Below are 25,981 nucleotides of genomic sequence, written 5' to 3' on the forward strand. Positions count from 1 at the left end.
AGGGGATTCACAGCTGCCTGCAACTCCAGCTCCAGTGCTCATCCCTGGCATCGTGTGGGGATTTAGATACACACAACACTCTTAAATATACATGAATGTTTATGGACAACATAGATGTCCATGAGCAACAAAAATCTGAAAGCTGTTAATTTTGCTTGTTCAACAAGTACATTGGTATTTTTCCACTCTCAAAACCCAATACTGGAAAATCTCCAGATAGATTGTGACTTATTACCAAACAGTATGAGATGCATTTAAAAGGCCTCAGCCTTTCAAAAGACTAAAGAATATGTAGACATTCACATATTGCAAAATGTTGGAGGTGGATATTTTTAAATTCTCTGAAGCATTTTATTTTTAATTGACCATCTAATTGTAAACTGCTGTCTCTTGGAACACTGGGCGTATGTTTGGTCTGACTGCTGTTCCTTCCTGGCCTCACGTCTTCATGATAGGGAGAAAGATACTATCAGCTTCCACTCATAGCAATAGACTCCACGCAGGGTACTGAAGAGAAGCAGCCTTCACACTGAAATTCATGTTGCTTCCTTCTCTCATAGTAATATCACTAGCTGTGCGTGCAATTAGGACTGAGTCTCAACGCACATAAAACGATTCAGTAATGTGGCTAACCTTCCTTACCTTTTATTTGGGAGAATAAGATTACATTTTTCTGTTAGAACAAGTTACACCATTGCTATTTGGAGAAGAGGCTGGTGTTGCCTAATCAAGCTGTTCATTTCTTGAACAATAGAGACCTACTTTCCTAGACACGACTCTGAACTTAAATAAGGAACTACAGGCCTCAGCCTCCCTTGTGGGTGTGAGTGCTTGCATGCTATGTTCAGTGAAGGCAAATGTGCAAGTTGTTGACCTCAGGAAACCATCTCTAAAAAGATAGCACACTGCTGGAGATGCCTTTTTCTAGCCTTTATTTTTCCTGAAGCTTACAAGCTTACTGAAGATAGCATGCCCTGAGAAAGCAGAAAAATGGGCACATGAGTGCAGGAGTACACTTGGCTGCCTTCTCACTGTTGGGTCTGGGAAGTGGAAAATAATAAGTTCCCTTTGCATTGTACATAAAAGAAAGAGTGGGGAGGAGGAAAGAAAGAAGAAAAGATAGGAAACAAAACCTCCTCTTTCACTAAAGCAGTTACTGTTTGGGATCATGGTTTCTCCTAACAGGTATAGAAAGTGACTTAAAACGGGAATTGTACTCACAGATTCTGGAAAGCCAGCCTTTTAACATTTTAGTATGCATTTCATTTTTAATTATGTGTGTTGTGCGTACGAGTGCAGGAGTATACAGAAGTCAGTAGGGGTCAGATATCTGGAGCTGGAGTTACGGATGGTTCTGAGGTGCCTTAGTATTGGGTGCTGGGGACTGAAGTTTAGTCCTCTGGAAGAGCAGCCAGTGCTCTTAGCCGCCAAGTCATCTCTTCAGCATCACAATCAATCTTTATGAACATCGTTAGAAAACAATTAAAATAGTAAACTTTCATTTTATTAACTGACATGTTTCATGTTAAGCCAAAGGAAGAATGTTCTAATAAAGAACTGAGAGCAACAGTATTTTCAGAATTCACAGGCAACTGCCAGAAGTCTACCCCAGGATGCTTACATCACTGACCATATCCATCCATACAACACTGGAGGACCAGAGGCATGGACACAGGCAGAGAGAATGGGTAAAGATGATGCTGAAAAAGAGGAGTCTATATAAAATAGATTTTTAATGAAAAATTAAAGAGAAATTTATTAGATATGAGCATATGGGTGTTCTGTGAAATATTAAGCAAGATTTTATTTTCTGTAACAGATTTCAATGCAGAAAGAGCAAATGAGATGCAAAGATCACACTGAGCTCCTTGTGTGCGATGCTGGCAGGCCGTTGGATTCCTGGGGACTTGGCAGTCTCCTACAGCATGAACTTCATGCCCTGCAGATTTCTCATGCAGTCCCATTGCTTAGGTTGTGTAAGAAAGTTCTTAAATATGAACCTACAAAGAATAAAGTCTAAGTTTCCTTAATTCACAGACACAATGCATTGGTGTCATTTATTCCTCTTTTGGGGTTACAATAAGTCACATTGTCTAAACCAAAACTTTCTTTTAACTAGTAAGATGATGACTTGTTTTATCAATTTTCCACTTTCCCAAGTTAATTTTATAAAGAAGAGCTTCACCACATCATGTATAGAAAGTTAAAAATGTACCAAATACCCGGTAAGAATAGTGTCTACATACGGTGCCATGCAAGACAGGATTTCAGTATTTGCTCACTGTTCAGCATCCATCTCAGGACACGAGCCTTCTCCAGTAACTGCCCATCGAAGCCTGACTAACACAACTCACAGGCAACAAAGTAACAATTCTCCCTGGTTCTAAAGGGACAAGGCATGTCATACTAGGATGTGTGGAAAAGTCAACCAATGAATCATTTTCGTAAGAGCATCTTTTTTCCAGGAAACTACTGGTTATTCACAAGATCCAAATACAAATCCTTTTAAATTGTAGGAGTGCTAGGTAGTGGACTTGCAGTGTACCTTGGGGATTAGGAAACAAACCCCAAGCTTAGCGGCGCTCCATTCTTAACCTCACCAACTTGGACAAATTATCTCTACATATTCACCTCTGTGGTTGTTTGAATGAGAATGCTCCCTATGTGCTCATATGTTGACTGCATGGCCCCAAGTCAGAAGGATTAAGAGGCATGGCCTTTGTGGAGGTATGTCCCTGGGTTTGGGGCTTAAGGTTTCAAAAGCCCAGGCCAGGTTCTCTGTCTCTGTCTCTCTCTCTCTGTGTCATAGGTTAGGAAAGACAAGGCAAAACAGTGTCTTCTGGACATGGCAGGAACGTCAGACTCATGGCAGCTGTGGCTATCTGTACAAGGCCAATCTGAGCAATCGTCTAAAGTGGATGGGCGAGGGGCACTCCCATCGTTGGCTGCTGCACTACTCTGATAATAGATGATGGCTTCTAGGGCAGGTAGAATCAGTTTGATTTAGATGTTGGCAGGTTGGCCAACGTACTTATGTGTGGCACTAACTAGACATAATAAGTTATCTTTTAAAAGAAAGTAGGATGGGGGATGGTAAGGGGAGGGTCTGGCAGAACTGCAGGAGTGAGAGACAAATGTGATCAAAGTACATTGCATACATGAATGAAATTCTCAAAGAATAAAATACACATTTAAAGTCTGTAAGACTCGTCAGTTAATAGTATCTAAAAATATTATTTTATTAAATAACTATTAAATAGAATTTTTACAAAACATATTACATAGAAAAGTATAAAAATGTTTATACTGCCAGAAGTCTGTCTTTGCAGCATTTTGGGTCAGCAAGTCTTCACTTCTGGAACACTGCCAAGAATGAACAGAGTGAGGAGGAACCAGTCCTTTCCACATGGCTGGTGCTGCCTCATGGGAAGGCAGGCACTGATAGTGCGGGTTAGCATCAGTCAGGGAGCAGCTGCTACACAATGCTGGCCTAAGGTCTCCCGTGCATGGCAGCCAGCTCTAGAGAAGAGTGCCTCATGGCTCAGGAATAGTTAAGCAGCTGCACAAGATTTTCAAGGCATTTCAAATAGTAGGCATTTAGAGGGTTTTCTTCTGAGCTGGAAAAAGCTGATATAGAAAAATAAGAGCTATAAATATCACTTTATTAAACTTAATGCTACACATATGTGTGGACACTTCTACATGAAGCTTTTAAAAAGATTTATTAGTAAGCCATTTATGTTCTTGACATACCAGAATTATAAAAATATTTTACATTTATAAAATTAAAATGTTACATATTTCTAATCCTTTCTTGTTAATGCTTTATCTGAAGCATATGTAAGAACACATCTGTATAATTCACACACATGAGCTATAATCCAGAATGTTTCTTACATACCAATTCCCCATTTCCTCCTAAAATGCAAGATCACAGCTGAAAACAAACCAATACCCCCTTTTTTTTTTCAGAAACAAACATTAATAACAAACAGCACTACTATAGTACAGGAAAGACATAATTCGTTATCTTTTTTTTTTTTTATTATTATTAATTTATTCTTGTTACATCTCAATGGTTATCCCGTCCCTTGTATCCTCCCATTCTTCCCTCCCTCCCATTTTCCCCTTATTCCCCTCCCCTATGACAGATCCTGAGGGGGATTACCTCCCCCTCTATATGATCATAGGGTATCAAGTCTCTTCTTGGTAACCTGCTGTCCTTCCTCTGAGTGCCATCAGGTCTCCCCATCCAGGGGACATGGTCAGAGGTGTGGCACCAGAGTGTGTGAGAACGTAATATCCCACTCTCCACTTTACTGTGGAGAGTGTTCTGTCCATTGTCTAGATCTGGGTAGGGGTTTAAGGTTTACCGCCTGTATTGTCCTTGTCTGGTGCCTAGTTTGAGTGGGACCCCTGTGCCCAAATCTGCCTATCATAATGTTCTACTTGTAGGCTCCTAGGACCCTCTGGGTCCTTCTACTTTGCCTTTCTCTCATGAATCTCACATCTAGAGTCCCACTAGAATGTCCTCTCCTCTGTCTCTGTTTCCTGGTAAGTGAAGGCTTTCGTGGGACATGCCCGTTGGGCTAATATGCAGATATAAGTGAGTATATACCATTTGAGTCTTTCTGCTTCTGAGTTAACTCACTCATTATGATCATTTCTAGCTCAATCCATTTATCCACAAATTTTGGGAATTCCTTGTTTTTAATAGCTGAATAGTATTCCATAGTGTATATGTACCACAGTTTCTTTATCCATTCTTCTACTGATAACCCAATCGAGAAATGGGGCATGGAACTAAACAGAGAATTCTCAACAGAGGAATATCAAATGGCTGAGAAACACTTAAAGAAATGCTCAACCTCCTTAATCATCAGGGAAATGCAAATCAAAACAACGCTGAGATTCCATCTTACACCCATCAGAATGGCTAAGATCAAAAATTCAAGCGACACCACATGCTGGCGAGGATGTGGGGAGAGAGGAACACTCCTTCATTGCTGGTGGGAATGCAAACTAGTACAACCACTTTGGAAATCTATCTGGTGCTATCTCAGAAAAATGGGAATAGGGCTTCCTCAGGACCCAGCTATTCCACTCCTTGGAATATACCCAGAAGATGCTCCAGCACACAGCAAGAAAATTTGCTCAACCATGTTCATAGCAGCCCTATTCATAATAGCCAGAACATGGAAACAGCCTAAGTGTCCCTCAGTAGAAGAATGGATAAAGAAACTGTGGTACATATACACTATGGAATTCGTTATCTTGAGATAAAGGTGTTTCGAACATAACGCTCATTGCAAACTGGCTAACTTAAAATGTTTGGCATGCTCTGAAAACGAAACCCCTCAAATCATGATTGCAGATCACAGGGAAACATGGATACAGGGCAACTGAATCTATGCCTGGAAGACTTCAGCTCCCTAATATTAAACCAAAGTTTCCTCTTCAAGGTCAATTCTAACTGGGTCCAATTCTTACCACATAAGAACGCTCAATAGCACAGCAGTTGTTGGCAAAAGAAAAAAGAAAAAATGGAGCAAGAAAAAACCTACTTGGAGGAAAAACACAGATACAATTTAAGAAATCTTTATACTTCAAATACTCATCTGCCAGGACATTTTATTATGTCAAAAAAATTACCAAAAAAAAAAAAAATACAGGCTAAATGTGGGCCCATCTGATATTACGTTGATAATATTTCTCAAAATCTAGCTAAGCAGTGTGCAATACCATCATTTTGCAATGGCTTGTTCGGATATTTTAGTAACAAGGAAATTCATTTAGCCCTTTTTAAATTTAATTGCAATCTCTTTAAACTAAAACTTACTTCTCTTTGCTACGGAATATGCTTCATCTACTCTTCTTTTTATTGACGGCTTTTTCAAAGTTGCTTTTGCCTGAAGAAGGTAAGACAATCTGTTAGATTTATCCCCAAATACTAAGGACAAAGATAACACGGTACTAACAGCCCATTACTAGCTATGTTGTTAACAGGATATAGTTAAGATGCAATAATGTAAAGAGTTAATCAGTTCAGCCAATTGTGTCAAGCCTGCTGCACCTTCTGAAGCCTCCCCTCCACTCACTCTTACTTTCCCCCCTAATGCAGGCAAGAAGGGTGCAGCGTCTTGGTCCAGGTGAAGAGGAGCCATACAGGTGACTAGCTGAGATGCATCATCTCCAGGAAATCTGTGTGCCCTGGCCCTGCCATCTGGTTCCTGGGCCACCACTGCATCCTCCTGTGTACTGAAGACCAGAGGCCACAGAAGAACAGCTCAGCAGCCTCCTTCTGTCACTCTCTCTGGGCAGCCCCTGTGTTTCAGTCTTAAAGGGACTGAGCTCATTGTAAAATTAAGTGATGATACATGAAGAAAAAAGGCAAATAACATGCACAGATAAAACTATTGTTCAGTCTTCCACCAAGATGCATTTCTCCTGGACACATTTTTAGAAATTATTTTTACTAAATTTACAACAAACTGGCAAATTTAATTGATGTTAACAAGGAAATTCACTTAATCAGAGGTACTCTTTTGAGTCCAATCCTGGTTAAATAATTAAGTGAAAAAAATACAAACTGAGAGATTATTAATCATATGAACGAACCAAGAAAACTTGGGTCTGTGATTTCATTTGTATCCTTGGCTGGTATTTTTCTGATATTCTTGGATACATCCCAAGAGCTTTAATTATTAACTGCCCCAACTCCCCTCCCTCCACTTCACCAACGATTTTGAAAACCAACCTTCTGATAATTGTAAATTAGAGCCCAAAGTGAAGCTGCTCCAATCCTCTGGGCATTTTGATTCTCACTTTCTAAACAGGCAGCCAGAAGAGTAATAACCTTTTCTACAAATAAGCACATTATTAAAAAAAAAAAAGAAGTTCAGTTCCACATACGTCACTACATTCTTATTTTGATCTAGTACAGTGATAAGAAACATAGTAACTGCCCCATTAGAATAAAAATGCAATTGCTGTCCTCAAACAGTATCTTTTACAGCCTGAGGCATGTGATGGGGTATCGCAGGACAGTTTTCACACCAGGCGCAGAGGATCTGGATGTCAATGCTGTCTAAATTTTCTGGTCCATGTTCAACAAAGGCATATTCATTAAAAGACAGTAATATAAAAGTAAGTGCACTGTGGATTACATTAGGTTGTTCTGACATAGCTCTCATTGTCACATGTATAAAACAGATTATCAAAAATCAGAATAATCACTACACAAACATACTGTCACGTGGGAATTTTGTATTTTTATATCAGGAGAACATTTTGACTTAATGGCATTTCTAAATACAAGAAATATCCCTTTTTGCAAAGCTACCAGAAGAGGGGAAATCAAGACTTACTGATACCAGTCTGATCATTTTAAGTGAAGATTCTGAGCATCTACGTCCAAAGCAATTGCCAGGGCATTTCAAACAATGTTTAATCTTTCGTTTCTTATTTTCATATATCATTATATTTCACATTAGTTTTCTAATTTGTACGGTTTTAAAAATGTTGTGCTTTCAATGGTGAGTCACTTGTTTCAGTAAACTATTTACACATTAACCACACAGTAAATCTAATTACACTTGCACTGCTCAACCCCTAAGCCCCAGACCATCAACTGCCTTGACAGTAAAAAGAAAGATTAATTTTGGCCCCCTGCATGGTCTTAAACATCCAGTGGGAAACTATAATGAAAGTTAAAATAATTGCTAATGATATAAAACAAACAATGGATCAGGCTTTATATCTGGGCTCCTGACAATCCAGATAGGGATTAATCACAGCAACTCCAGATGTAATCATATTAAAACACTCTCGTGCTTTTCTAAGCAGGAACATCCTACCACATATATATTTTGGTAGCTCTGATAGTTTCCCCTCCATACACGGCCCACAAGAACATGCTAAGTCCACCCTTTAGCTAGCAGTTCCAAAGCTGACTCTCTGGAAGTCATAGGGAGGGGTTAAATGCATTGCAACCTCAGCAGTGATGCTCTTAGTGATTGGACCTTGTACACACAGCTGCTGTCTTAATTGTATCTGCTCCCAGTTACAGCTGTTCCACACTCAGAGGATTCTGCGCTACTCTAGCTCCATCTACCTGGATCCAATGATTACCCTCAGAAGCCTGAAGGTCAGCAAGAGTAGAGATTCTAAACCCATCTATGCTCCCAGTGTCAACTAGAAGCAGTCAGGCTGACCTGATGTTCATCTCTTCAATGATTTTAAGGTCTCCTATCTCGAGGAGAGAGCACTGCACAGCTAGATGACACCAGCAGGCTTCGAGACCACTGAGGAAGGACTCCTCCATGACAGCACTCCCCTCCACACTGCCTGATACAAAAACTGCTCCAAGGTCTCCAGGATTAGGGTACCGACCTTGCCCAGCAGGGAGAGCTACAAGTACAAGAAAGGCTATACTGTCTTCTCTGCCTGCCTATAGAAATAAGCCAGTGCTAGCCATGACTACACCATTTGAAAAGTTCTTCCACCTTGGTTATAATCTGCTGAAAGCATAGTAATAAGCAATCCAAAACTAAAGCCTAGATTCCTGCCACGCCCACCACTGTCCTTTCATCCCCTCTACCTGCTCAGCTTGTGGGCAGGTGGAATTTAATTCTTACAGAGATTCCCCTGCAGGTTTCCCCCCAAATGAAAGCCAGGGGTATGTATTCTACTTAATAGTATGTATTCAAATCACAGTGTCAATATGCTCAGAGGCGCAAAAAATACTACCTGGGTGAAAATTCAACAACTTAACATTTTGTTTAAATCATTTTGTAGTTTGAATAAAACATGTCCCGCACAGACTCATGAATTTGAACACTTGGTCTCCAGTTTGTTAGGGAAGGCTGTGAAGCCTACAGGAGGTTGTAGTAGATATACACATGTTTTTGTTTTGATCCGAATTGTGGGATAGGTATTGGATGTAAACATGTTTTTGTTTTGATCCCAAGTATGGGATGGGAAACAGACTCGTGAGAGAGCAGGTGATGCTTATCGACTTAGAAGATGAACCACTTTGGGGGTGGGGGGTTGGTTTTTGCCAGCTGAAAAACATCCTAGTACAGACTCAGAGAATGAATATATATATATATATATATATGCCCAAAACAAGAGGCTGTTTTTTTGTTTGGTTGGTTTCGTTTTTGCATCTTGGTATTGTTTAGCTGTTCATCGCTCCACTTCGAGATGCTCCTAGATAGACTCCAGGTTCCAGTAGCAATTTTGGCAGAATTGCTGGTCTGCTGAAATCTTGCTGACTCTGCCAGGGAAATCGCTCCCAGGAAATGAATTCAACAAGGTCTACTTCTCATGTTCCCATTAACCTCTTTTCTCTCCCATCTAGGGTAGGTGGGTTGGAAGGGAGGTATAAGCATTTAAAGAACCCAAATCAAGTAGGTTTGGAAAAAGGTGAAGCCTACAGGAGGGGGAGCCTTGAGGGCCAGAAGAGGAATACGAAGGAAGGCAAGCTCTGAGGCTTTATAGCCTACCCCATTTCCTGTCTCCCCTCTGCTCCCTATACGGGGATAAACCATGACCACTGGACTTCCTATCAGGAGGGCCTCACGCAGCTGCTGCCACGCCCTTTCTAGTCATGATAGACGCTATCCCTCTGGGACTGTGATCCTCTAAAATAAGCCCTTTCTTCTCTAACTTGGTTTTTGTCAGGACACTTTATCACAGCAACGGAAAAGTAACTAATCCAAGTGATTTTATTGTAAAGAATTTAAACTCTTTTGTAAGGAAAAGAAAAAAAAAAGTCTTATGAAGCAAACTCAAGTTTGTGTGTGGAACGACACAGCTGAGGAGCAGTCATGTTCTGCCCACATGGCCCTCATGCCTGAACCTCAGGTGCATTATCCAGATTCCCACGGCTTTCCTATAAAGTAGCCTCTCCAAAATTAGACTTAATAGGTATATAATGTAATTTGGCATATGGATTGTGGGTGGCTACATAAAATATGAGGGTAATTTGATTTTGTTCCAACTGAGAATCATCGAGTAATTTTACATCCCAAACATTCAGACACCATAATCCTTATAATTTAAGTAAGTTTACACCTTAACTTCTTTAACAAGCAACAATCACTATTTTTAATAGCCACATTTACAGGCTAATTAATGTGTTAGCCCTATGTAAAGCAAGTGAGTAAGAAAACGTTAAGAAAACATTTTATCATGAAATACAGCATACAAACAAAAAAGGACATAAACATTTTAAATTCAAGACGTTAGTATGAATTATAATTAAAAGACAGGGGTGGATAATAGGAAACTATAATTAATCATAAACTTAGGAAGTTTAGATACCTTAAGTGGCTTAAAATTAAAAGTGAATCAGCAAGACTGAAATATACGCACAAAGAATTCAAGAAGTGCTTTAATCAAGGTTGGTTTAGTGCAAAAGCTGAAAGATGGCTTCAGTTAAGTGAGCACACCCTGCGTGAAGTGTGGCACAATCTCAGCCACTACCATCAGGCTAACACTCATCTGGCGGAGAATAGAATGCGATTCTAGCCACCAACTCAGGGCTGAGTGGCAGTTACAGATTAACTGTGGGTGTAAAAGGCCAAGGGAAGAAGTCAATGGTAGGAGGGGCAACTGGTTACAGATTAGCTAAATGATCAGTGCCCCCTTCCGCCCACATCAGAGAAGCTTCTTGATGCAGCTGTGGGCTTGCTCTATATTGCTTTATTATGTTGCGATATGTTGCTTGCAAGAATCTGTGTCTAGGCAGGTCATAGGTCCTAGGGGAAAAACCTATGACCAATACTGTGCTAAACGCAGTACTAAATCTTCTTCTAGTGTTCTCACTGTACCCATATATTAATGCATCTCTCAACCTTATCAGAGAAGTTTGTATGTGTAATAGATGGAGATTAATATGGACAACTACAAATGGTCAAGATACAGAAAATAAGACTGTGGAATACTCAGCCCTACATGGAACATCATTGCTATTATCACTTTCCACAAGGGTCGTAGAAGAAAAAGGGGGCAAAAAGTTTATAAGAGTCAAAGGTGGTGGATAACTACAAGGAAAATGTTTTCCAGGCACAACATGGCAAGCAGACATATAAGCTCACAGCGTTGCCACAGCATACACAAGATCTGCATAAACACAAACCAGAGTAAACCCTGGCATGAACAGAAGAGGTGGGCATGAAGTCCTGCCCCACTCAAGAAGCTACCGGCATTTAGAGCTGCTATGAGGGGGAGCCAGCTTTTTTTTTTTTTAAGAGTGTAGTCCCTCCTGGGTTTGGTGTAGGCACATCATCCATCCTAAATGCGTCAAAACTTAAAACATTACCACTACAATAAAGAATGAGACAAGAATTTTTAACCTATCCCACCATGTTCAACATACTACTCAAAGTCGTAGCTAGAACAATAAGACACATGAAGAAGATAAAGGGGATGCAAACAGGAAAGGAACCACACTCCAAGGAAGGCCACACATCTGAGAATACTCAGGTAGCACAGACTGGATTCACGGATCTAAAGTAGGGAGTAGGGGGTGGCAGCGAATCTGGGTGGGTAGGACAGAAGAGGTGATCTGGGAGGAGTCTGAGGAGGAGCCAATGAAATTCTCAAAGACCAGATAGACAAAGGGAAAAGGAAGGGAGAAAACAGAAAAGCACAGGATTGGCCCGCAGAAACTGAGGATGAGATTCAGCCTAACACGGTTTGCAGTGTCTCTGTTAAGAGAACCATGAATGTTGCTCTTGGTTGTCACCTGGAGTCCCCTGGAGTCCCCTGGAGTCCCCTGGGAAGAAGGAGCCCCGTTAACGAGCTGCCTCTATCAGACTGTACTATGGTCTTTTGTTGGGGGAGGGACCAGGGCGTTTTCTTAATTACTGGAAATGGAGGTTGGCTTACCCAGTGTGGACGGTTAGCCCTGGGCAGGTGGTCCTGGGCTACACGAGGAAGCTAGTTGAACAGAAGCAGGGAGCTAGCAGGAGAGTAGAATTCCTTTGTGGTTTTTACTTCAGGATCCTGTCTAGTGGTCCTGCTTTGGCTTTTCCTCGTGATTGAAGAATGAAATAAACCTTTTTTCCCCCATTCTCGAAAGAAAGAAAGAAAGAAAGAAAGAAAGAAAGAAAGAAAGAACCATCATCCTTTAACCATTTCCTCCTCCATTCTTTCTCCTCTTCACTTAGAAGGTTATTAAAATATGTCGTCTCAGGGTATTTGTTATATCACTTAACTTTTCTGCTTTTAATCCTTTCTTATCTTTAAAGCTCTCTGTTGTTAATCTATTTTGTAGTTCCTAAATTATCTCTTTTCTACACCTAAACTGTATATTGCTAATGACAGACATCCATATTATTTTAAATTTAGGCAATCTAATGTTTTAAAATAGCAATGTCCAACCAAACATCCTGAAATAGTAGAAATGCTTCTTATAATTATTTGCAGTCTAGGTAGAGAAAAGAGTTGGTATATTTTCCTCTGCTGTTTCTTCCAAATAAACTTGATTAACTGTTCTAGTTAGTGATCTGAAAAGTTATTTGTGTCAGTTCCCTAAGCTCTAGCATGAACTTTCTTCCGGCAGAGAAATTTTGCTTCTTCCAAGACTTGTGATCTTTATCAAGCAATCAAGGATCATATCAAGAACATGTGCCCTGAATGAAGACTGGGAGGGGGTGGTCTGTGGGACCCCCCTTTACGCCCACTTCTTTTCTATTCTTTATTCATCCAGATAAAGTGGGGAAGTGTTTTTATTCTGATCTACTTTTATCGTACAAGAATGGGTGTTGGAAGCCCCTGCTTCATGCACACAGGACAGGCAGTGAGAGTCTCACCCGAAGGCCATTACTTCTTTCTTCTCTTCAATGTTCTAGACACAAGCTAGCCAATGATAATGGAACGCTTCCTTCAGACAAAGGAGCTATCCACCTGGACACAAGCTTTCAGTCAAAATTGGCCTGTAATTTCTCCCTATCTTTCCCATAACTTAGGACACTTCAGTGTAAATTTTTATTGTATATTCGGTGTGTTTTTTTACAAAAGACACCTACCCTGGACATTATCAGAAACAGGGAAGGCTATGGACATTTTTAGTAGCTAGGTCAGGCCCAATGCGCAGTCCATGGTAACCATGTACACTCCTTGTCTGGTACTAATGATTAGAGGCACACAATCTGCCTTGTTAAGTTCTTTAACGTTGCTGACTTTCCTAAAGCCTGCTGTCTAACTGACCATGTGGAAAGCCTGGGACAGGCCCTTATAGCTCTACACAGAGCCTGCACAGCTGCTGGCTCTCACCTCACCCCTGCCTAGAAAGCCCTCTGAGATCATGTGTGAGAGAGCTGGAGAAGGGATCCTCTCCAACTGTGTCCATCTGCTTAATACTGATGGGGGAGAGAAAACATTGCTGATTCCAGGGAAATCCATAGCATAAACCCAGAGATCTAGAGTGAAAAGTGTAGGCTTCTCAGTTGCCCAAAAGTCTTTCATTTTCCTGACTCAACAGTAAGGTTGCAATAAGCAGGAGGATCGAAAAAACACTTACTCTGAGAATGGGGAATAAACAACACCAGATGCTACTGAGCTGCTCCCACGAATCAAAACTGTCAGCAGATGATCTGTATGCAACTTACTTATCATGGAAATAGTGCTTATTATTATCCTCATTTTACAGGTGTGAGGACCAAAGCAGATGCAGTGGAAGATAACCACTGATACACACCTCCCAGTGGTGGGAAGCATTGTCAGCAGAAGAGTGGGAAAAGACAAATCGGGTGAGTTTGAAGCTGGCTGAACTTGAACAATTTTCGGTATGACATCTATCAGAAAAATAGAAGCTCTACTCTACTATGTGCACACAAAACATGAACATGGCGTCCTTTCTACCCACTTGGAAAGCTAGGGGTGTTAAAGTATCTGAGAAAAATTAGGAGTAAAACATGAAAGAAAAGGAGTATTCATGTCTTAAAGTATCTACCGTGCACTAGCAATGATGCTAGGCACTTTCTGTGTTTTTATAAACCCATTTTTTCCAAAACAAAGTATTTTGTAGATGGAGGATGTAGTTTCAGAGAAGCTCTGAAAGACGAGAAAGGCAGGTAGACGTGCAGCTAGAGTCCACTTCCTTTTTTCTTTTTCGTTTCCTTTATCACAATAAGGTGTCTCTTATAAAATTCCACATGACATTCACACTTACCTCAACTGTAGTTGTGGTTTCAGAAACAGAGCCCTCCAATTCCCTCGTTTCATTTTCTCCTCGACTCCTTTTGAATCCTTGCCTCTCGTTACACTACATCTCAGAGCATGAGGCCTGTAGGCCTGTAAGGCTAACTTCCCTATCTGTGGCCTTCAGCGCTGCCTGTCCTGACTTCTCTCAATAAGTAAATGCTTATGGAGTGCTTACTGGTGACTGGCACTACAGGTGCTCCATACACACAAGAAAACTGCTTGACTCCAAACAGCTTATGTCCCAATGTAAGGGGAATAGAGATAAAAAGCTACTCACATAAAATTCATAGTATATCAAATAGTGACCACACTATGGAGAAAGGCAGCTTTGGACAAAGGGACTGGTACAGGATAGAAGGGACGCAGGGCAGGAGTTACACCTGGGACAACTGTTCTAGAAAGTTTTCATTTGTTCAAAGGCAGATAAGGAATGAGGGGGACTTCTTGTGGAGCGTTGTCACTTCTAGATCCTTTTGCCGTTCTCCCCACTTTCCCACTAGACTCTACAGTTCACCCAGTGTTTGGCTGTGAGTCTCAGCACCTGTTTAAAATCGCTGCTGGGTGGAGCCTCTCAGAGGACAGCTCTGCTAGGCTCCTGTCAGCAAGCACAGCAGAGTGTCAGTAATAATAGTGTCAGGGTTGGCTTCCTTTTGAGGGATGGGACTTGGGTTAGGCCAGGCAATGGTTGAACATTCCCTCAATCTCTGCTCTACCTGTTTTATCTTTATCCCTGCATGTTTTGTAGATGGTAAGTTTTGGAACAAAGTTTTCGTGGGTGGGTTGGTGTTCTCCCCCCACGAACAGTCTTGTCTAGTCAGAGGGTTTCTCATCTGTCTCCATGACCCCTGCTACTCAACTATAGTTCCCCTCATATCCTCCCAGAGGTCTATTCTGACTTAGCCAACTAACCTGGGCTCAGAGGGGACTGTGGAGTCTGAAGCACCAAGGACCATGCATGGACTGGACCTAGGTCCTCTACATAGATGTAGCCAATGGGCAGCTCAGGTATTATATGGTCTACTAGTATGGGGAGCTGAGGCTGCTCTGACCTGTTTTTCAATCACTCCGCCATCATGGGACTGCCGTGCCGGGCCACAGGGGAAGAGGATAACTCAACACTAATACAACTTGATGAGCTGGAGTGGGTGGGTAGGGGGAAGAGGGGGGCTGGGAGGAGAGGGGGGAGGGGGCTATGACTCGGATGTAAAGTGAAGAAATAAATTATTAATTAACTAAAAAAAGAAATGAGAGGGAACTAGAGTAACAGTACAAGAAGAGATCGAGAAGCAGAGAGTGAGCTTGGGAGCACCCCTGCCACTGATGCTCTTTCCCAGACACCTCCTGCACCCAATGTGTCCACTGGGATGACAGTTGCTGATCAACACCCATGCTTGAAAACCTACCCCTCCCTACCTCCTACAGGGCCTTGAGCACAGTAGGTGTTTAAATACTGGGAAATTAGAGCTACTTTGTGTTTTAGTCTGAGTAGAACAGTCTACACACCACAACACATATGAAGTGAGTCCACACTGAAGCTACTTACCATTAGCCAGGATTTTAGGCTTATTAGCAGGATTGAAGCAAATGTTATGAAAAATCAGCAGGGGGACATAAGGGCTGCTCTTATGCTTATATTTGCTCATCTCCGTGAGTAAGTCTAAGCAGCCATCCAGCCTCAGGAGCATTTGTTGTCCGTCTTCTCCAAATGATATATTCAGGAGTAACTTCAACCACAGAATGGCCAGATTGCTGAGATGTCTATTTCCTCCTTTAGGCAATGTCAAGGACAGAAAGTGCTGTAGAAAGTTGCTCTGTGGATAAACACAGAATATTATTTCTTTCCAGGTCTTTCATTATTTTCCTAGTCCCTTGGTGACCAATTAACTTACATTTTGATATCTCTTTTCCCAGTTTTAATTTTTCTTTCTTCCAAATACTTCATCTACACAACTTCCAAGTATAAATGTAAAGGCAAGAATAAAATGGTGCTTAAAATTTAATTCCTGTTTTGTTTTGTTTTATTTTTTCCTGATGATGGAGTAAATAAACTATAGTCAACTCAATTATTTGGGGCTGATAATTCAGAGTGGGCCTCCTGAGTCCCCTCTCTTATCTGCCTTCTGGCAATTTTGCTACTCATTAAATATATCCTGAGAGAAAAAGAAACAAAATTCAAATCCACTCTGCACAGGAGTTAACAACTCTGGTAGGTCTGCAGCTGCTCAGATTATTATAGCTACAGGTGCTCTCTTCTTAAATTTATGAACACACTTTACATTCATTTTACTCTATGTCTTATCATTACAGAAAATTTTTCATGGCTATGATAATCTATTAAACTTAGAGATGATAAAATTATATCTTTGGAACTGGAGTCATTGTATCCTTCAAATAAAGCCAATTCCTCAAACTACAAATAGTTTAACTATGTGATAGTTATTAAGTACATGAAAACAAAATGTATACTAATAATCTCAAACAGAGGCTTATGGTGACAGTATGGAAGCTATAGTCAATTTGTGTTGCCCATATAGTCACTGGAGCACGGTCCAATTCCCAGCGGCAAGCCCCTTAAAGAAAACTGAGTCCTTCCCCCACCTTCATCCCCTCCAGAAGCCATCAACTGTGGAGAGCTACACCACAGCATCCTTACTACATTTTTTAAGAAAGAGTCCTCTTTGATGGATTCTAGGCTGTTTCTTTCTTTGGGAGGGAGAGGGTGGGACGGTGTGGGAGTAGGAGCTGTCACATAAAACTTTCATGTCCCTCTTTCTGAAATGTGAGTCTGCAATCATCAATACCACTGCAAAAGTAGCTCTTTACAACCAGTGGGAGTGTGGCTCATAGACTTGCGCATGGCCTTCAGCGGCAGTACAGACCACAGACACCAACACGACCCTCTGCAGCAGCATGGGCCACAGACACCATCATAGCCCTTAGTGGTAGCACAGGCCAAAGCCATCAACATGACCTCTGGGGCCGCCTGGGCCATGGACACAAATATGGTCTCCACTGGCACCCTGACCCATGGACATCAATATGGCCTTCAGTGGTAACAGTGTCCATGGACATCAATATGGCCTCAGGTGTCAGTACAGGCCACACACATCAGCATGGCCTCCGGTAGCAACAAACCATGGACAGTAACGTGGCCTCCAGTGGTACAGACTACAAATGTCGACATAGCCTCTAGTGGCAGCCCAGAACATGGACAGCCATATGGACCTCAGGCTTAAGCACAACCTGAGGCAGCAGCACACACCACCGATACCACCATGGCCTCCAGGGGCAGCATGGGCTGTAGATGTCTTTCCAGGAGGTCCAGAAAATGAACTGTTCCCATGCCATTGTTGTGCAGAACCAGGGTGAATGTGCAGCTGGACAGTGTGTTCGGGGTCTGAGTCTGTGCAAGCTCCAGGCTGTAGTACATCACCCGGATGGCCCTACTTAACAGCGAAATGTTCCCCATCCACTCTCTCATACCAGTCACCACCATGCACTCACTGCCCAGAGACTGCAGTGTGTAACACAGTATACGTTTTTGCCCAAAGAGCTTTAAATGCAGACAAATTGTTGGTCTGCTTCAAGGTTTCTGAAACACCGTAAGTTCAGGGCCATCGCTGAGACTTGTCTCAATGGATACCCTGCTGTTGCACTGAGTCAGGGTGGTGGTGCAGCTGGTCAGGGTGGTTCCATGCTGCGGACCAGCTGGTAGGCCTACAACTGGCCCTATTCAGTAATGACAAGTTTCTCGGGAGCTAGAGTTGCTGCACACTGCTTGTCCTTTGTGCCTGTTGCTGGGCATGACTATTGGGTTGGTAGGCCGTTGTAGCACAATGCTGGGAGCTGGGCAGGCCTAGGGAGTACTGGCCTGTTCCTGCAGGAGCTCCAGGCCACCTCATATCACTCCATGGCTCATCAGGCATGATCTTTATGCTTGTATCCTGCTGGCTGAGATGCCAAAGGTATTCATCATTCTCTGCCACAGAGGTCTGTTCCACCCTCTTTCTTTCCAATTTCATGAGTCCACTCTTTAAAAGCATTAGTCCATAAGACACATCTTTCTTTCCCTCTCTCTCTTAGTTGTTCCAGAGCTACTATAGGCTTTTCAGTGCACTTTTCCACTGCTGTATCCCCCTTCAGAGCACCCACGGAGCTCTCACATGCCTCAGAGTTCTGTGGTAGTGCCAGAGGCTGCTGCTATCTTTATTTTGTCCCACAATATTCCCAAGTATAGAACCAGAATTGTAAACAGAGAATTGTAGAAGGTAGTCTTCTTTAATTATTAAGAAGCAAGCAAGCAATCAAACAAGCAAACCAATAACCCTGAAGTTGAAGGAAAATAAGTCTCCAGCTCAAAGTCAAACACCAGAACTTGAGACTGCCTTGGCATTTCATTTGGATGGTTCAATTTTGTACTCCATCCACAAGGTCTACAAGGCAGTGGTAGAAAATGGTATATTGGCAGTACCATGTTCTCACATGTATTTACCTTCATTCTGAAGAAGGGCAATCGTGTGCATTTAGCTCATGATGAGATCTTTTGGAAGTGGTGTGTGTGTGTGTGTGTGTGTGTGTGTGTGTGTGTGTGTGTGTGTGTGTGTGTACACACATATACATATACATGAAATTGTATAAAGAAAATATATTCCCACATTTTTGTGGAGTATAGGCTTTTGAAGTAAGATCTAATGATTGTTTGGATTTTCTCAGTCTCTGCTGTTATGTCCCAACCAAAGATTGGCCCAGCCTGAGACCCACACCATAGAAGAGAGCCAACCCCTGACACCATTAACAATATCTTGCTATGTTTGCAGACTGGAGACTAGTGTAACTGTCCTCTGAGAGGCTCTATCCAGCAGCACACCAAAACAAATGCTGAGACTCATAGCCAAACTTTAGGTGGAGCTTGGAGAGTCTTGTGGAAGAGTTGGGGGACAGACAGAAGGACCCAGAGAAGATAAGAACGCCACAAGAACAACAACAGAGTCAACCAACTTAGGCCTGTGGGGGTTTACAGAGACTGAACCACCAACCATGAGCATGCATGGTATGGACCTAGGCCTCTGACACGTAGGTAATTGATGGGCAGCTTGGGCTTCATGCGGGTCCCCTGGCAAGGGGAACATGGGCTGTTCTTGACATTGACTCATTGCTGGCCTCAGCAGAAGAGGATGCACTTAGTCCTGGTGTGACTGGATGTGCCAGGTTGGCTTTATAAGGGGCGGGTCTCCCCTTTTCTGAGGAGAAGATGAGGGAGGTAAGGGGGAAGAGAGAGGGAGGGTGAGACTGGTAGGAGAGAAAGAAGGGGGTGCATTTGTGATGTAAAGTGAATAAATAAAAATTTTAAAAGAGAAAATACATTCAAATACTCATATATAGAAATGACATACATGGCATATATGTATATAAATATGTACATGCACACATATGTATAAACTGTTGAAATATCAGCATTTACATGAAGAAACTATCTAACCGTATGCTTGTAAATAAACAACTGAACTGGCTGAGTGAGGGTGAAGCGGATCACTGACTCTGGTGTTTGCCAAGTTATATGACATGAATGTTCCCTCCATGGCTGATTTTAAGATAACATCACATCAACTGGCTTCAGAAACTTCTAAAAAAAAATGTAATGAGGAGATTCATGAGCCAGAGCAACTGTGTGTAATACAATATAGAAAATATTTCCACAGTAAGATGGATCATTCCTTTCCTTTGTATGAGAGCATTTTCTATGTATTGGTGATTATATTCAGAGACATGAAACAGTCAGGGGGACACTCGACTCCTATGGACCCTGTCTGATGCTCAAGCACAGGAGACAGAAACACCCATGTCACTGTCGTTAGTCCAGATGATCTGATAACGATGTCCCACGTAGAGACCCTGCCCACATCTAACCTTAACAGTACCCTGCCCCCTACAAATGTGCTCGGGGATTTGGCTCACCCATGCCTTTCCTTTATTCACTCAGTTAAAAATCAGTGATAAAAGGTGAAGCTTTAGAATCCCAGATCCAGTGACCTCAAACATGGGATATTACACCATTAAGAAGTACAAAAGTAAAAATGTAACTGGGGGCAGAGGGGATTTGATTTCATCCAGCTTTCTGTCACCATAGTATGAATGGAGATTGTTACTGTTTGACTAGTCTATTTACGGACCAAATATATTATTTGTATGATACCAATGTTTTTCTAAAATTGCCACTTTTGAGGTAAAACACAATTTAAAAGCTATGAAGACAACTAAAAGGAAATGGAATAATCCGAGTCTACTTCTGATTCAGCTTTGGTGCCTCCCATACTGACTTTAAGTGCTTAGTCTCTTAATTATTTTACAAATCCTTAAAAAAATGTCTTAAAATCACAAGAAAAGAGTCCTAGAAACTGACTCTAAAATTTGATCAACATGACTATTTTGAAAAATAGCTTTTATGACATGTAGGAGTGCTTACCTTCTGAATTACTCCCTTGCAGTCATGAGATAAGGCGAGGTTTGAAAGAAACATAAAAACCATCTGCTGAATGGGGGTGTTCTCTACAGGCATCTGAGAAGCCAGCTTCAGGATACACACTATCAGGGAGCTGCTGGGGGTGCCTCTGTGTGCAGTCTGAACATACTGTCCGTAATTTGACCAACAAAGGGAACTACAACCTTCAAAAGAAACACCCAGTTACAGTTGCTCTGTTCTGCTGCTTGGTTTTTAAAACACAAAGTGGTAAGCATATCTGTCTGCCAAAGTGATTTGGTCACCAACCCATGAACTGCAAATGAGCATGAAGCCTAATGCTGACATCTGCACTCGCCCAGCGGAGTGACCTCCCTCATTCAGGGCTCAATTACCTCAATGGAGCATTAAAATGCCAGCTTATTTTTTAAAGAAAGGATTAGATTAGCATAATGGTCTTTTTAATAGTTCATAAAGAAAGCATATAAACAGAATCTTAGCAATGAGAGGTAACTGGGACAGTTCAAACACCGTTTTTCATAGTACTCAGGTAAAGATAAAGAACTCAGAAAGGCCTCATCACGGGGCATTCAAGGCCACAGAGCTCACAGGCAGCAGAAGCTAGCATGGTATCTGTGGCTTTCCAGAGGTCAGTGCATCTGAGCAAATCAGGTAACCATCTGAGAGTTATTAGGGTAGCAAAACAAAACAAAGCATGGAAGAGTTAGGAATACAGTTTGGTGACTGTATTGTAATCGTAACCCAAAGTAGAATTACTTTGTGAAAGTTCATGCAAGTAGAACAGCTTGTCATACTTTAGATGAACACAGTCTGTTAAATAAGCTCACACGTGATTAAGTACAAACAGAAATATGGTAATCTTTCCTGTATTCTTAACTTTATAAATATATTCAAATAGCAATATTTCCATTAAATGATGCATTTTTGCTTACAAACATATCAAATAGAAAAATAATATTTCTGCCTCAGGCTGGTGGCACCCTAACACTTCTAATACTCTTATAAAGTTTAAGGATGCATCTGCTATGCTCAGCTGGCCACATTGCAGGGAAAATTGAGATAGAAGACACATTGACAAGACACTGAACCAGCAGGAAAGGGGGACAGGAGCAGAAGGGAGAGAGGACAACCTTGACACACAATCAGACACTGAACGGCAGTTCACACGCTTCACTCTGTTATATGCAAAAACAAACAAATAAAAGCAAACAAAACAAAAAACACCCACCACCTAAGTATAAGTAGGCTGATGAAGCAGACAGCTAAGGTACCAGACTATTCACAAATTACATTACCATGGCATGTAGCAGCGACACGATGGGCCCCACAGTGGATTTTATTTCCCATGCTTTCCACGTGCATCCTTTGGCATGTGGATATCTCTGCTCCTGAACTACTGAATGTTGCCAGAAGAAATCATGCATACTTGCTGATCAGTCAAGCCTTGTGTATCTGACCATAGGGCACTAAGCACAGCCAATGCCCTCACTTCACCTCTCTGATGTCTACTTTCTCTAAAACAGTGGTCTCACACTTCTTCTTTTCCTACAGCCGTACAGCCACCATCATGTTCCCCTCATAGTCTAATCAGTCTTACTATAACTCAGAGCGCATGGCCTTGTGGGCCGTCAACATAGTACCCACCAAATGAATGACCAGTGATAGCAACTTTCACCAAACCAACAGTGGCTTGAACTAACTTTTATTATACCTGTCTCCTGTTCTATAATCTATAAAGGTTCTGATCTTCAGCTGTCTTTTTCATTAATTTTCACCTTTTGGATGAATCCTCTAAGTGTAGTTTCCCACTGCCATATATAATCAGGCCTATCTATTTCTTGAACTATCCAACAACTTTCCCAGGTCATCAAACATATTCTTAAAATGCTCTGGAGTTATAAGACCCATACAAAATTTTGCCTTTGAATAACATCTATTTAATAAGGAGACAGACATCAATATACATATTTTCCATTACAGCTTAATACCATATGAAACTTAGAATTTAATTTATCATCAAAAGAACACAGGAGTCTAGTTACCAGCTGGAAAATTCGCAGTATAGACACAAAGCAACTGCAAGGCAATTTGCATCAGTGAATCCTCCATCAAAAGCCAAGGCCAGAGAGAGTGCAGGACTGGCACAAGGCGTGCTTCAAGAGCTGCCACCTGTTTTGGAAAGTAAATAAGGACAACTATTAGTCTGGACATACAAGTTGTCACCTACAGATTAATGCATCTTCCTCAGCCCAGCAGTGCTCCACACTAGAAAGCCCTGATCAGGAGCGGCCCAGTCTCTGGAAGGGTAGCTAGGATATATTAGTCAGATAAAACTGTAGACAACAGTTTCTATAGAATGTAAAGTAGGAAGTAAACTAGGAAGTAAAAGGTCAGACATGGTCCACAGACAGATATTTGTCTTCAAGAAAATACTGATTGATTCTGCTTTTTTCTTCTCTTAATGTGTATATAGTACATATGAGGTGAGACAATTTTCTGAAAACAGCTCTTGTCTCCAAAGAGGCTGACCTTGGCCCAGACCTCCAGACCAAGTTAACAACATGCCTTGAGATTATTTAAGACTATGTACTTAATTTGCTGTCCTATTGTATGCTTAACCTGTTTAAGCTTAACAAGCCTGTAAGAGAGCACGCAACTGCCCTTAATATGCTTTAGATTTCCCACCCCATCAGCTTTGACAACCACGGCTAAATGCATAGCTTTAATCTTAAATTATATACTCTTCCATACCCTGACCCATACTATGTGTGCACTGTGGCAATTATTTGCTGAAAACAGCCAATAGGTTGGCAGCAGCCTCAAAATAAACATCTGCCACAAAAATGGAAGCCTAATATAGATAGATACAAATTGATGACATCAGTTTGTGGTTTTAAGTGCTGTTCTGGGTCATCTGTAAAAAGCTATGTTAGAGAGCTGTGTAAAAAAATATTCCATTCCTTTCCACACCTTGTTTTCTAGGCTGTTCAATAAGCATGAAGAAAAGTCTCATCAGACACAAATACGCATCAGACAACAGACATGGGCACAGATGTAGACATATGTGCAGACCCACAAAACAGACAGATTACCCATTGGCCAGTAGCCTCAAACCACAAACAGATGGAAGGCATGAATAGAGAAATGTGTGTGTGTGTGTGTGTGTACACGCATGTGTGCATGCATCAGAAGATAATGACTACCTTTATGTAATTTGAGCAGATTCTTAAATAACTTAGTCTTTATTAAAATCAGTTACCATTGGGACGATATTGTAGCTAAGATACAGTTGCTTGCAGAAGTGCAGCAGAATATATCTTTTTAAATTATAAGGTAATTTCTATAGCCACCTACACACGAGTGCACATGTACATAATTATACACACATTTCAGGGCACACAGAACCAAACAGTAGAATAACTGATAAGTCATCCAAGACATTTAATACTCTCTAAGTTTTGAAGTTACTCGCAATGGTCTTCCTCAGGCTGATCCTTCCTGCTTCTCACTCAGACCCATCCTAGCAACCAATAACTTTGCTCACTTATTTCAGAGACAGAAACAATTACGTGTGGATTCTTTATCTATGCTGCATTCTACCCACACGAATGTGTTCTCTCATCCATATATCCTTCTCCTCTTCCGGGCAGTAAAGAACCAGTGATCCTCTTGTCAGAAGTTAATCTGAAACATGACTCCAGTCTCCTCGGCAACTTTACCTTCCATTAGTTCTTCCCCCCATCTTTACTAACTAGTCCTTCACGTGTTCATCACTCTGATTACATTAAGTAGTTTACACATTAGGAGAACCAAATATACTCATGTCATGCCATGATCAAGCTGCAGAAAGGTCCATTCTCACTGGTGACACGTCCACTTCTTACATCGCATGCTCAGGTCCCATCAGCTGATTTCCTGTTCTGATGACTCATGGAGACCACTCCAACCTCTGTGGCTGCCACGCCCTCCTGCACTGGGGCATTACTACAGGTCTCTTTGTCTTCGTTTTCCACCCTCTGTCTTATCTCTATACTTATTCTCCGGCTTTCTTGCTTCCTCTTCCATGGGTGCACACACTGATTCCATACTCCTACTCTGCCCACATACTCCTCAGGCCCATACAGGCTTGGCTACAAACGGTTCTCCACCCGATGGCCAGGCTTACAGAGCACACACATGGCAACCCTGAGCCTCAGGTCCCTCATCACTCACTCTGCCCCATCATATGTTCCTACACGGGATCCAGTTGAACTAGAGTCAGGAAGCAATTCTCTACTTCTCTCCTTTCACCTTAACTCCCCAGACTTACTTGCCACACACCCCTTTACTGTTTCCCCGCCCAGTTAGGGCCTGCTCACGTTTTGCCCAGCATCTCATAGTTCCTTCTCCTGAGCCCTGCCCATTGTTTGGTTTCGCTTCCTCACAGCCACGTGATCTTTCCAATAGATCCTTAATGTTCCTTATGTTCCTTAAAATTCCTTAATGTTACATATGCACATGCATAAGTCAGGGTGGGAAGGCAGAGGGTGATTTAATGAGTTATTACCTTAGTAATCAATATGTAGTAATGAGGAAAAAATGAAGAAATTTTTTATTAATTCATTCATCTTACATCTCAATTGTTATCCCATCCCTTGTATCCTCCCTTTCTTCCCTCCCTCCCATTTCCCCTTACTCCCCTCCCCTATGACTGTGACTGAGGGGGACCTCCTCCCCCTGTATATGCTCATAGGATATCAAGTCTCTTCTTGGTAGCCTGCTATCCTTCCTCTGAGTGATACCAGGTCTCCCCATCCAGGGGACGTGGTCAAATATGAGGCACCAGAGTATGTGTGAAAGTCATACCCCACTCTCCACTCAACTGTGGAGAATGTCCTGTCCATTGGCTGGATCTGACTAAAGACACTGAGCATTTCTTTAAGTGTTTCTCAGCCATTTGATATTCCTCTGTTGAAAATTCTCTGTTTAATTCTGAGCCCCATTTCTCTTTTTTTTTTAATACATTTTTATTAATTTATACATATTACATCTCAGTTGTTAGCCCATCCCATGTATCCTCCCATTCCTCCCTTCCTCCCACTTCCCCCCTACTCCCCTCCCCTCCCCTAAGTCTGTGTCTGAGGGGGACCTCCTCCCCCTGAATATGCTCATATGGTATCAAGTCTCTCCTTGGTGACCTATTATCTTTCCTCTGAGTGCCACCAGGCATCTCCGTCCAAGGGACATGTTCAAATATGGGGCACCAGAGTTTGTGTGAAAGTTAGATCTCCTTCTCCACTCAACAGTGGA

General features: G+C 41.8%; 1 protein-coding gene across 3 annotated transcripts in view; it reads right to left on the reverse strand.

The window, feature by feature from the left end:
* Positions 1-3,218: 3,218 nt before the first annotated feature.
* RTTN (rotatin) overlaps positions 3,219-25,981 on the reverse strand; it is a 172,622-nt gene continuing 149,859 nt past the window's right edge. For 2 of the 3 annotated variants that reach the window (XM_084778023.1, XM_084778024.1), the window contains 6 exons: positions 22,735-22,861; positions 20,678-20,877; positions 15,758-16,025; positions 6,758-6,861; positions 5,840-5,909; positions 3,219-3,627 (listed from right to left, as the gene is read on the reverse strand). In XM_084778023.1, the coding sequence (XP_084634149.1) occupies positions 3,542-3,627; positions 5,840-5,909; positions 6,758-6,861; positions 15,758-16,025; positions 20,678-20,877; positions 22,735-22,861 (855 nt within the window). In that variant the 3' untranslated portion in view covers positions 3,219-3,541. Of the gene's footprint in view, positions 3,628-5,839; positions 5,910-6,757; positions 6,862-15,757; positions 16,026-20,677; positions 20,878-22,734; positions 22,862-25,981 lie in introns of those variants that run through there. The other variant, XR_014778421.1, reaches the window with a different exon arrangement.

The sequence above is a fragment of the Acomys minous genome (assembly GCF_964271855.1).
Source record: "Acomys minous genome assembly, chromosome: 4".
Taxonomy (NCBI): domain Eukaryota; kingdom Metazoa; phylum Chordata; class Mammalia; order Rodentia; family Muridae; genus Acomys; species Acomys minous.